At 47.8% G+C, this 12,508-nt stretch overlaps 1 protein-coding gene and 1 long non-coding RNA gene across 3 annotated transcripts; both read left to right on the top strand.

Moving 5' to 3' along the window:
• Positions 1-16: 16 nt before the first annotated feature.
• On the top strand, positions 17-545 carry LOC138224712 (histone H3). Its single transcript, XM_069182736.1, has one exon. The coding sequence runs from the start codon at positions 70-72 to the stop codon at positions 478-480; it is 411 nt and encodes a 136-aa protein (XP_069038837.1). The 5' UTR covers positions 17-69; the 3' UTR covers positions 481-545.
• Positions 546-8,336: 7,791 nt separating this feature from the next.
• Positions 8,337-9,745, top strand: LOC138224734 (uncharacterized). 2 transcript variants are annotated; one of them, XR_011183159.1, is made up of 3 exons: positions 8,337-8,680; positions 8,758-8,834; positions 9,607-9,745. It is a non-coding gene; the product is annotated as an uncharacterized lncRNA (long non-coding RNA). The 2 variants fall into 2 exon arrangements; XR_011183160.1 differs by having other exon boundaries at positions 8,758-8,882.
• The last annotated feature ends 2,763 nt before the right edge of the window (positions 9,746-12,508 follow it).

Raw genomic sequence — 12,508 nt, 5'->3', positions numbered from 1 at the left:
TGCGCATATAAACCCGAGTGCGGGCTGCTGCTCTCAGTACAGTGCTGATTGTGAAGAGCAGCGAGGAAGATGGCGAGAACCAAGCAGACCGCTCGCAAGTCCACCGGCGGCAAGGCGCCCAGGAAGCAGCTGGCCACCAAGGCTGCCCGCAAGAGCGCCCCCGCCACCGGCGGCGTGAAGAAGCCCCACCGCTACAGGCCCGGCACCGTGGCTCTGCGGGAGATCCGCCGCTACCAGAAGTCCACCGAGCTGCTGATCCGCAAGCTGCCCTTCCAGCGCCTGGTGAGAGAGATCGCCCAGGACTTCAAGACCGACCTGCGCTTCCAGAGCTCCGCCGTCATGGCTCTGCAGGAGGCCAGCGAGGCTTACCTGGTGGGGCTCTTCGAGGACACCAACCTGTGCGCCATCCACGCCAAGAGGGTGACCATCATGCCCAAAGACATCCAGCTGGCCCGCCGCATCCGCGGGGAGCGCGCTTAGACACGGACCGCCTGCTGCAGCATCTTTTCCCTTGAACACAAAGGCTCTTTTAAGAGCCACCACAACACTCGAGAGGGTTACATTATTCCATTATAGTCTGTACGAGGCACAATTCCCGTCTGGTTAGCGGATAAGTGAAATCCGTGCCGAGAAGCGGTTTTCTGCCAGTTCGCGCACGACTACACTGCTGCAGTTAACCAGCGACACTCGCGGAGTATGGAGTATGTTTTGAAAATGCAGGATATTGGAAGTTTTCTGTGGAATTTCGGTGTTAATATTATACGAGTCTTTACTATAGAAAACGGAGATGAATAATATAAAAATGTCAAACTGACCCTCTGCTGTGAAGGCTCTGCAAAACATTTAAATATTTTTCCATTGATAGAATTAAATACTCAAATTCTTTTTGTGAGAAAGAGCAGTTGCTTTAACTGAAACAGTTACAGGACCGATAGAAAAGTATCTCCCCGTTTGTAAGGTTAAAGCTGAACCAGGGCAGAGCTCCTGGGTGCAGAGACCACGACTGTCCAGCAGAGGGAGCAGGAGAGTGTTGATCGGGACACGCTCAGGGGAGAAAAACAGGACACGTTTGGAAAACGCTCTGGAAAACAAGGCAAAAGTCTCTAAAATAAGAACCGCAGTTCTAAAAAATGAACGATTTCAACTGTGGATCTCTGGTGAGTTTAATTATTTCTTCTTGCTGTTTGATTGCAGTTTTAGTGTCGGGTCATTAATAAATAGTAAACGTGCTGTAGTTTTTCTCAGTAGAGTATGGAGAGGTTGAGAGAGGTGAGAGTTCAGCTGTGATTCCTGAGCTGTAGTTTGTCTATGATGTGTTAGGATAGTCTCAGGGATTGAAAGTCCAGTTGTGATTTTTTCTGTGTGCTGTATTTTGTTTTAGAACAGTTTGGGGAAGAGTGAAGGAGGTGTGTCAATTTGTGAATTCTGTGCTGTAGTTAGTCTCAGAATAGTCTGGGGAGGAGTGAGAGTCCAGCTGTGATTTCTGTGCTGTAGTTTGTGTCAGAAGAGTTGAGGGAGTAATGTACAGGCATTGAGAACAATATGTTTCCCTTCGTACTGTTGTCCCTCCTGGGTATACATTACTGCACAGAGCCAGCAGGTCCCAGTCCACTGGGGTATACATTACTGCACAGAGCCAACAGGTACCAGTACGCTTGGGTATACATTACTGCACAGAGCCAACAGGTACCAGTACGCTTGGGTATACATTACTGCACAGAGCCAGCAGGTCCCAGTCCACTGGGGTATACATTACTGCACAGAGCCAACAGGTACCAGTACGCTGGGGTATACATTACTGCACAGAGCCAACAGGTACCAGTACGCTTGGGTATACATTACTGCACAGAGCCAACAGGTACCAGTCCGCTGGGGTATACATTACTGCACAGAGCCAACAGGTACCAGTCTGCTGGGGTATACATTACTGCACAGAGCCAACAGGTACCAGTCTGCTGGGGTATACATTACTGCACAGAGCCAACAGGTACCAGTCTGCTGGGGTATACATTACTGCACAGAGCCAACAGGTACCAGTCTGCTGGGGTATACAGTACATTACTGCACAGAGCCAACAGGTACCAGTCTGCTGGGGTATACATTACTGCACAGAGCCAACAGGTACCAGTCTGCTGGGGTATACATTACTGCACAGAGCCAACAGGTACCAGTCCGCTGGGTTATACAGTACATTACTGCACAGAGCCAACAGGTACCAGTCTGCTGGGGTATACATTACTGCACAGAGCCAACAGGTACCAGTCCGCTGGGTTATACATTACATTACTGCACAGAGCTGCAGCATTGCCAGGTGGGCTAATTGAACCCAGAGCCCCAGTGCTGTGAGGTTGCGATGCTAGCCACTCTACCAGCATGCTGCCCTCACTATCAGCTCATAATCCTTTCTTTTCCTTCACCCTGACTTCTGAAGTCACAGCTCTGACTGCCTTCGGTAAGACTTCACGTTCCTCCCGGGTGAAGCCGTGTCTCCAGCTCTGTGCAGCGTCGTGACCCAGCGCTGTGTGACAGGTGTGCTGGCAGAGAGCAGAGACCCCCACATCTGAAGATCTCACGAAGCAGCCACTTACAGGCCCAGGTAAGACACTGCTTGACAGCTTTATGGCTGCTCATCAAGTAACTTAATATCAACACTGGAGCATAATGTTGATTGTGTGATGAGAAGATTCAGCAGAATATATTTAAAGAAAATGGTCAAACCTGTAGATCAGTGGATGAGCAGATACAGAGTTCAACAAGTTCACAAATTTGGGGAAACTTCTGTTGGAAAAACCTGACATTTATTTATGCATCCTAAAATTCAAATGCTTCAAAAAGGAAGCGGTTCACAGAGTTGTAGGTTGTGTGGAGAGCAAGTAGAGACTCATTTACACATAATCCTGTCCTGCCTGGAAATTCAACAATACAGGAAACCTCTAACACTTAATAATACAGTGAATTTAAACATGCAATTCCCCGTCTCCCTGGTGTGTTTGGGTAGTTTTACTTTTGATTACTTGGAAGTAAAGGGTAGATTTATACTAGGTAATCCTTTTAGCTGCCAGTAAGAAAACAATCAGAAGAAACTGGGTTTGCTGGAAAGCCCCCAACATGTGAACAGTGGATCAGTGCTGTGAGGGAGATTTCTGTCAAGAAAAAGAACAGCTTTCTCTCAGGTTACAGGCAGAGAGGTTTAGCAGATACTGGTGAGCCTGGATTGGATTTACAGCCTCACTCAAACCTGATTTCATTTGGTGAAAGAAGATGAACCAGTCTTACGGTGTGGATTACGAGCTGTCTGTTGTGTTTTTACTGACTAGTTAGATTTCCTCCATCTATACTGGCACAGTGTAGAGAGTTTACCACGTGGAAACATCATGTCACAGTCAGATGAAGGAGGACAATTGTTGTGTCGTGTTTAGGCTTTATGTGTGTATCCTCTTGTTGGTGAATAAAAAGCCTGTGAGAATAACCGTTGGAAGTTCTCCGCTGTAATTCCAGGTGTTGTGGGAATTCTGCAGTTCTGTTCTGTTGGAGGCAACAATACTGATAGGACTACTATAACTTCAGCACTTCACTCAGAGGATTAAAAATTTGCCTCAAAGACTCGGCACGTAACCTAGGCGTTATATTAAAGACTCTCATTTAATTCTCATGTTAAAACAGTATCGAAAACATGCTTCCTGCAGTTAAGAAATATTGTGAAACTAAGGTAGTTTCTCTCCACTCAAGACACAGAGAAATTAATACATGCTCTTGTATACAGCAGGTGATGGACTGGGCACCAACTTAGTTGGATGCTGCATCACTGCCGTGGATCCAAGAGGGACATCGTGGATACAGCTATCGTTTAGGAGGATTTTGCTGGTCTACAGAGATCTGCATGGATTACTGACATACAGAAGATATGATTGATGGACTAGTACCCTTATTCATTTATTTAATTATATAATGTTAGCATTCCCAAAGGGGTTGGGCAGACAGTTGACATTGGACCCCTAGAGGTTTCTTTTCTCTTTACTGAGGAGTTTGTGGTTCCTCTCCTCCGTTGCCTTCTGATCTTTTCTGTTCTGTATTCACAAGCTGTATGGTCACTTCCTTTGTTAAGTGCCTTGGGGCAACCTTGTTGTGAAAGGTGCTATTTAAAAATAAATTGCATTGAGTTGAATTCTGCGAGTCGCTCTTTAAATATCTCGCCTGTTACTTCGCCGGTTTCACAGCTCACAGTCGGAGGATAGAGGCTGCAGCTCGGACCCCCAGTCGCCACACAGGCCATGTTCTGCTGCAGTGAGGCCCGAGTCTGCCAGGGGTCAGAGGTCAATAGTCCCGTGGTCTCTCCAGATCCATGTGTGCCTCTGAGGAAGGAGGCTCCGAGCTAGAAGACAGCAAGGTCCTGCTCTGGGGTCTGCCTTCAGAGGGTCAGGCCCTGAGCTCAGGCCTGGGGGAGCAGTTAGCAGTCTCCCCTCCTCTCGCTGGGGGAGCCTGTTGCCTGCAGAGTTCATTCTGGCTTCACATGCAGGTCACCTGACCAAACGCCCCTCTGGCCGGTCGCATGTTGCTGTGCTGACCACTGTCTAAAGCTCAGAGCTCCACCTGTCCTCACTACCCCAACACCTGCAGCCCCCCCCCCAGAGAGGGTCCTGATGAAGCCCTTCCTTCCTCTCTTACCCCCCAGCTCCTCTCTCTGTGGTCGGGCCTTACCTCCCTGAGTGATGCCCTTTCCTCCCACAGGGGCTGGTGACCCACCCTCTCAGCTGAACTGCTGCCCTATTCCTGCAAGCTATGGTGGCAGTTTTATTGGTTTATCTGGGTGAAGGAAGAGTCACAGTGCCAACAGAGCACCAGCTGACGTCACACACAAGGCCAGAAGTGTGGGAATAAGTGAACTCAGGTTTCATTTTTAGCTCTTTATTTACTGAACTGTATTTTCAAGTTCCAAGAAAGAGAGGAGACTCAGTTCTCCTGTGGATCGTAGCTCTGCAGGAAGCAGAGGGGAGACTCGTTGGGATTCAGGGGTGATTACTCTGCTGGGGTGTTTCTTGGAGGTTGAGACAGTAGACACAGCTCCAGTCCTCCAGCTCCTTCCTCTGGGACTCCACTCAGGACACTGCATGAGAGACTCTTCCTAGGGGAGACCTCCTGCAGCCAGGGGGCAGATGTCAGTCCCTGCAGGGAAATGTTTACTCCCATTACTAAAGAAAAGCTTTTATTGCAATAATGAAAGCAGTTTCCCTGTGTGAGAAGCCACATCCCTTGAGTTTCTGGTCCTGCTTTGTTTCTCCTTTCCAGGGATCAGGGAAGACAGGAGCTGGACTCTTCTGCTCCTGCTCTCCAGGGGTTCAGGCTGGGAGAAGAGAGGATCAGCTCCTCTCCCCACTGGCAGAGGGAGGGGGTTCACAGATCTCTCTGCTCCAGCACTAAGACACTCCTACTACCAGACCTGAGGGCTGTAGGCAACCACTGTCATACAGTATTGAATTACATTCGTTCACCATATTGATTAGCAGTGCATTCCAATTATTGATTCTGTACTCAACCTGCCAACTGTAGGAGTTCTGTCTGCACTGAAGTAGCAGGCGTTGGTCATGAAACAGCTCCAGCCAGGACAGCTGCCCTGGGGACTAGTGGAGAAGCAGCAGGAAGGTCAACATTTCCTCCCCCAGCTAGAGTCCCTGGCAGCAGCTCTTCCCTGGGGAGGCTGAGCCCCCTCTGCTTGGCCAGGAGAAGCCTCTGGGACACCCTCTGCTGGGCTGGCAGCTCTGGCCTCTGCAGGTACGGTCCTCTCCTTCTCCAGGGGCACTGGGCAGGACCCCACTGGGCCTCTGGGGCACCCTCCTCTCTGGGACACAGAGATACTCCCACACCGCTTCTAGACACTGGGCTCAAAGTTCCCCACTGCACTGGAGACCCTGGGCTCACAGCAGACTCCTTCCTCTTTCCTGCTGATCCTGACTTGGGACAGTACAGCCCCTCCTGCTCTTGGCAGGACCTGAGCTCAGGGTCCTTCAGGCTGGAGCCAGTCCCGTCCAGAGCACCAGCAGCTGCCACACCAGCTAGGCTCCTGGTTTAGAGAGACCCCCAGACCAGTCCCATCAGTAGCAGGGAGACTGGGCCACAGCCCCACACTCACCGACAGGCTGAGCTCCAGCACACTGCTGGCTCGACTCCCTCTCCTGAGCCCCTGTGGGTCAGCTGTCCAGTCACAGGGCTCCAGGCTGCAGCACTTCACATGACCACTAGAGGTACTGTCCCACTGCCACCATCACAAAGGGAAGATCATGGCTCCAGAAAGCCTGTGAAACCAAAAAGACAATAAGAGACATTTACAAGCTTAAACAAGAGAAACACAAACAACACCAAAAGGCTTTCACTAAAGAGCATAAGACCCCCATGGTTCTAACCATGACCTATCTATCCAAATCTCACTGCTATTCATTCCTGTGCCTCTGACACAGCTTTTATACAGCTCAATCCCATGTGAAAATCCTCCCAGTCCAATCAGCCCATCAGACAATCAGTGTCCACAGGTGCAGCTCTTGACACTGGAGAGTCTGAGTCCTGTTCTGCAAGCCTGCAGTGGCGCCACACTGTGGTTAGTCCTGTCTCAGGGCAGCCTGACAGACAGGGACTGTGGGAGGAATATTGTCATATTCTCACAGAGGGAGATCTGCAGGGACTCAAGGAGGCAAAGACAGACAAGGGATTCGTTACACAATGATCTTACTGCGTGTTTTCAGACAGGAGTTGTATCCTGTTACAGCTGAAATGAGACATAGGGTGTTTGACAGATGTACAGAGGGGTTTAGACACAATAATCAATACAGGATCAAATACAAAAGGATCAATACATCCTTTAGCAAACTGTAGGATGAAAGTGAGTGTAAGAAAGGCCGCAGACCTCCAGCTTTTACCCCTGATCTGTAAAACATCAGGGATTTAAAATCATAGCTGGAAAGTGACAGATCTCTGATCCAGACAGATCAATAAACACACATGTGACAGGCAGGGATAGATTTCTCCAGGACTGTGTGAAATAAGTCAGACAAACTGTTCCGGACTGTGGCAGAGAAGCACAGTTAACAGAATAGTGTCTGAAAGATCTGCAGGTAAACTGCTGAGGAAAACAAGTTCATTTCCAGCCACTGAGTCAATGAGTCAGAACCAGCAGGTGATGGAGGAAGAAATAAAACTGATCTGAAGACAAAGAGAAGAACACAGAAACTGACAAACTGACACTAAAGTAAAACATTTGTGATGAGAACATGATTTCAGTCAGCACACTGCACTGAACCTGTCAGCTTGATGAAAAGACATGTTCAGGAAGATCAGAGAGAGAGACAAGTGTTCAGGCACCTTCAGCACAACATCCCACTGAGGCTCATTCAGAGCTGGTGAGAGTGTCAGTCTGAGGCTCTTGGCCTGGAGCTGGTGTCTGTTGTGTCACTGAGGCTCAGGGCCAGGAGCTGGACTGGATACAGATGACATCACGGTCAGTGGAGCACAGCTGGAAACTGAAAATGGCTTCATTATAAACAGCCTCCATAGACACTTATAGCAAGGTCTCCGCCTGGCGGCCACACTGAGAAATGTCACCTTCTGACATCGCTTTTCACAGTGTTATGGCAACTTTAAATGTCGACATTTGAACTGATTAAAATAGTTCAGTTGGGTAACCGCGTCAGCAAGGATAAACTGCAAAGGAACGAGAAATAGGTTTATTCTCTGCTGAAAAGTGAAGAAAGAAAACGCAACGTTTCGGCTGTCGAGCCTTCTTCAGGTGTGAGCTGAACGTTGTGTTTTCTTTCTTCTATGTTGAACTGATTGTTCGCTTAATCCTCTAACATTAAAATTTGTATCCTAGATTATTTTTCAGGGTTATCATTCGGAGTCTTGTAAAAAAAAACTTTTGACGAGTATAATTCTAAATCATAACTTATTGCAACTCGCTATACGATCGTTTTAACATGGGATATTTCGATATCGGCGGTTACTCTGGATACTAAATTAACTGCATTTACTACATCTTTAAATATTTTTAGCTCTAACAGGATTCTGAAATCAAGCCCATTGATCGGGCTACAGCAGGGGGTGTCGATTCCGATAACTGTCCGCCGGCGGCGATGGTGATACACGAGTCTATGGAGGGCTCGTTTAGAGTGCAGTAGTGAAGGTCTGTTGTGTATTAAACACCCGGATCATGTGACTGGGGTCAGTACTCGCTTGTTTATGAATGAGTGAATACACAGCCAATCAGATCACTGGATTGAGCCCAGCGATGTCGCGATTGGTCAGTGTGAGTTATTGCTGATTGACAGTAAGCTTTCCCAATTATAGACAAGACTCGGTCCAGTTGCCCAATAAACTCCGAGATTCAGGAGAAGGGCGGGAATTTTAAATGTGTTGTTGTTTCGCTGCGTCTAAGAAACAGGAAGGAGTTATTATTTAGCAAGAAGTAACAATTAATCGTTGTCGCCTTTCTTTGTTAAAAATCTGAGGCGTCCTTTTATACTGTAGCTGTAATTTTTTGTTGTTTGTCTCGTATTTTGTTCGTCTGAACACGTGAAATCACGGCGCTAAGTTACACGAGTTGCTGTGGAAACTTTATTTCTGCTTCAGACACGTTGAGCCTCAGTGATCGTGAACCTTCCTGCAGATGAATTTGATGATGAAGAAGACGATGATGGTGAGACCCTCGTGTGTCAGAACGTGTCTTCTAACTGTTACTGGAGAAACAAGACTGAAGCTCAGATCTTTCCAAAGGCTGAGTCCCTGAGCTGTGAGGATCATGAGGACCAGCTGGACAGTCCACTGTCCACTCCACAGCCCTGAGGAAGGAGGTAGGCAGGACAAGAGCTCGTCTTTAACAGAAGCTGTGAGAGCTGAGGGTAGATTTTACTTTATATATTTATTCTCATCGTACATTTTATGAATGGGCTCGTTGTGTTAAATGTGCTGTGTATTGTGTTGTGTTTTTTACCTGTCTGCAAAAACACTTTCCCCTCTGGGACAATAAAGTAAGTAAGAGGTGTCCAGTCCTGGAGGGGTCAGTGTGTGTCTGTAGATAATCCAGATGTTTTATATCAGCAGCAGTATTTGTTTGGTCCAGTTAAGCCAGTAACCAGCTGGTTTAGCTCCAGTCTCTCTCCTCTGTAGCTCTATACTGTGTCCATGAGAGATTTAGAAGACAGAGATTACGTGTTGATTTGTGTTTGTTGATTTACTTATTACATTATAATATTGATTTTTCTCAGCACTAGAATAGTTAAAGAAAGAATACAGATTCTGATTTAATCTTTATTTAAAATTAATTCCAGCAATATTATTGAATATTTATAGACAGAGACAATGTTTTGAATATCTGTTAAATATATGTTTCTTTATATATATATACCTGTACAGATCTTAGTCAATCTCTGCTGGGTCTCTTCAGTTTGCTGTGTGTTATGTTTATATTGTCTCTCTGTTCATTCTTATTATTGCCATCGTGATGTGGAATAGTGTTGTCAGTTGTTGTGTTGAAAGGAGATGAGCTCTGTTGTAGTAAACTGTGTTGTGCTCTTTGATCCCTCTGTCTGAGCTGCTCCTACACTGCTGTGAGTATTTTCTCAGGGACGGCCTCTGGAGAATCTGGACCAGCCTCAGGAATGGACACCGATATCAGCTGACTGTTCCTTCACTCCTTCATTCTGATAATTCACTACACTAATGTACTGTTTTAACATAATAAAACACTCCTGAGCAATCTTTTAGTCACTTGGTTTTATCTTATTTTTGTTCTTTAATTAAAATCAGGTTGTGAACACTTCCATGCTCCTGGGTTTTATTTCCAGTGTCTGTGAAGGAAACTGTGGTCTTCGTGGTTATGAGAGAGCTCTCTGCTAGTCATTAAATCGAAGAGTTTCGGGGGAACTTCTGATATGAGCTCTGTGCCTTGTGAGGGGGGAGATTCTCGTGGAGAACAGTGGAAAGGTGAAGTCTAATTGTCCACATTTCTAATTCAAGTCTAATTCCATCATACTGTCAAACTCAGAGCTGCTCAATACAAACAGATGGAGTCACACTGTCTCACTGCAACACCTTTCACAGTGAAGCAGAGTCCTGTGCAACAGGCAGGACTGACAGCCCCTCTGAACACTGTGCAGGATCACAGCAGCTACAGATCACTGCAGGATTCAGCGCAGCTCCAACTCTCCTCAATCTTCACAAACATCATCAATTCACTTCATCTGAGCTGCAGTTGTGCAGTGGCTCCTGCAGTCCAGCTGTGCTCTCTGCTCTGTCTTTAGTACAGAAGGGGGTCCTGCACTCGGCCGGAGAGTAAATTCCAGTTTTTAAGCTTTTTTATTTGACAGCGCTGACATTTCTACGTTGCGGTGTGGCTCGTCGTGTAGCGTGCTGGGTTGCGGCGATAAGAGGCTGGGTTCAAATCCCCAGGCACATCCCCAATGTGCAGTTCAAGCCCGTAAAGAATAACTTTTGTAAAACCCGAAACACAGTAGGAATAGTATTTTAAGAATTGCAAGAATAGGAGGGATACCTTTTTATTTTTTTCGATTTTTTTCGTATACCGAAATATTGCCAGATAAGTATGACCGCGGAGTTACTCCAAATTTGGCAGGAAGTATAGCTCACTCTGCTAAACCCCGACTCTACATCTCCACCCTGGAGCCCCGGGTTCGAGACCCGCCTGGCTCGGTTGATATTTTTCTTTCGAGTTGAACTTGCACTCTTCTGATTGGCTGTTCTTACACCCACCTCTTCCACACGCTGATTGGACACTGAACCCCGCCCTTAAGCCCAGCCACACCCCCTGTCTCAGTCACCATGGTGACGGGACGCGTTCCCTCAGCAGCGCGGAGCGTCATCCTTCACCTACCGGGCTGCGAGTGCCCTCGGGCGGCGGGGCTCTAATCGAGGCCGTGGTTGGAGGCTGCAGTCTAGGCCGCAGACCAGCGGCTCCCGCCTCCCCAACCACGCCAGCCCAGTGTAACGCTCAATTCAACCCGATTCACGGTTCTCTACACCCCTGTACCCCACCCTCCCACACCCCAGACCCCAGAATAATCAATTAACCAATTAACAATCACAGCAGTTTATTGCAGCAAATAAGGATATAAAGCATAAAACAATTACACTATACAGCAGTGTTATTAAGCAGGTATCCACACATTTCCATCTCGGTCCCCGGTGTCTCTTATTTTGCTACCTTTGTCGTCCTTTTCTCGCTCATCAGGGGGTTCACGTTATAAATAGGGGCGGGTCTGTGCTCCAAGCCCGAGCAGGCTGGGGTCCCAGCCAGAGGGAGGTGGGGGGACTCCGGCGGCTCGCTGGCTGGGAGAGAGGCGGCTGGTACCCCGCTGCTCTCCCGGTACAGGCGCTTTGCTCGGCTGCCGGGGAAAAAAAAACATGCATTAAATTTCTTACGAGTTTTGACAAAAGCAGCAACTTTTCCTACGAGAAATGCATTTTAAATGTTTTTAACTCTCTCGCTTTAACCTTTATAACAGGACAGCCGGCATTTCGAGAGCAAGGTAAGCGGTTTCTCTCTCTCTCTCCTCACACCGGGAGTTTCAGTTTTCACACCGGGTCTCACGCGGCTGGGCTCCAGTTTCCTGCGGTCAGTTACCAGTAACTCGAGTTACCAGTTTCCCCCAGTTCAAGCTAAACGGAGCGGTCTGGGCGTCTTCATGCAAACCGGCTCCGGAGAAAGAAAACCCAGCCGGACCTGCAGCTGCACAGTGAGTCGATACCGGTAAGAGAGACGAAGCCCCTGAGAAACTGATTTTCAGTCCTAAACGAGCCTTGAAGCTGCGCTTTCCTGACCGGGTCTCTCTCGGCCTCTAGGAAGAAGAGACTCGGACTCGCCTGTGAATCCGCCGCGGAGCTCCGGTCACTCGGTACACGGGTGGGTCTGCGCTCAGGTCTCCACGCCGAGAAAGACCCGACAGCCGTCGTTTAAAGTCCAGAACCGCGCCAGGATCCTGCAGAAGCCTGGACTACAAACGAGGAAAAGCGTTTTATTGCAGGTAAAAACATACAACAAGCAGTTTAAAAAAAGATTAAGCACAATTTTAATACCATGTTTCTGTGCATAGTCGAAGCCACAAGTCCTATAGCCCGTCCGGCAGTTCCACCAAAAGTAAGTAATATTTTCCACTCGGACCGAGAAAAACCGACACCCGTCGCCCAGGATCCCGCTCCAGCTAAACGGTAAATTTGAGAAACTTTCTTTGTTTGCAAACTCGCTATTTAAAGGCAGAGAAGTTATTCGGTCGTCGGAACCGCTAAACAGCCGCGGATTGAAGTCTAATTGCAGACTGACCGCACCTGCCTTCTCATTCAGACTCGGCCAATAGGGGCGGCGGATCCCGGAGCTGCTCGTCTGCTGCTAAACAGCGAGTTTTCAAACACGGACACGAGAGACCAAAAATCCCCGAACAGGGACAGTTAAACAAATTAAATTTTATCCGAGGTTAAAAATAGGTTTTAGTCTGAGCTACTCGGTTTGCAG

Source organism: Lepisosteus oculatus, chromosome 23 (assembly GCF_040954835.1).
Source record: "Lepisosteus oculatus isolate fLepOcu1 chromosome 23, fLepOcu1.hap2, whole genome shotgun sequence".
Lineage (NCBI taxonomy): Eukaryota > Metazoa > Chordata > Actinopteri > Semionotiformes > Lepisosteidae > Lepisosteus > Lepisosteus oculatus.
This window is presented reverse-complemented; position numbering and strand designations above follow the sequence as displayed.

What these genes read in the sequence shown, in the direction of transcription:
- LOC138224712 (XM_069182736.1), top strand. Translation starts at nt 70, where the DNA reads ATGGCGAGAACCAAGCAGACCGCTCGCAAGTCCACCGGCGGCAAGGCG.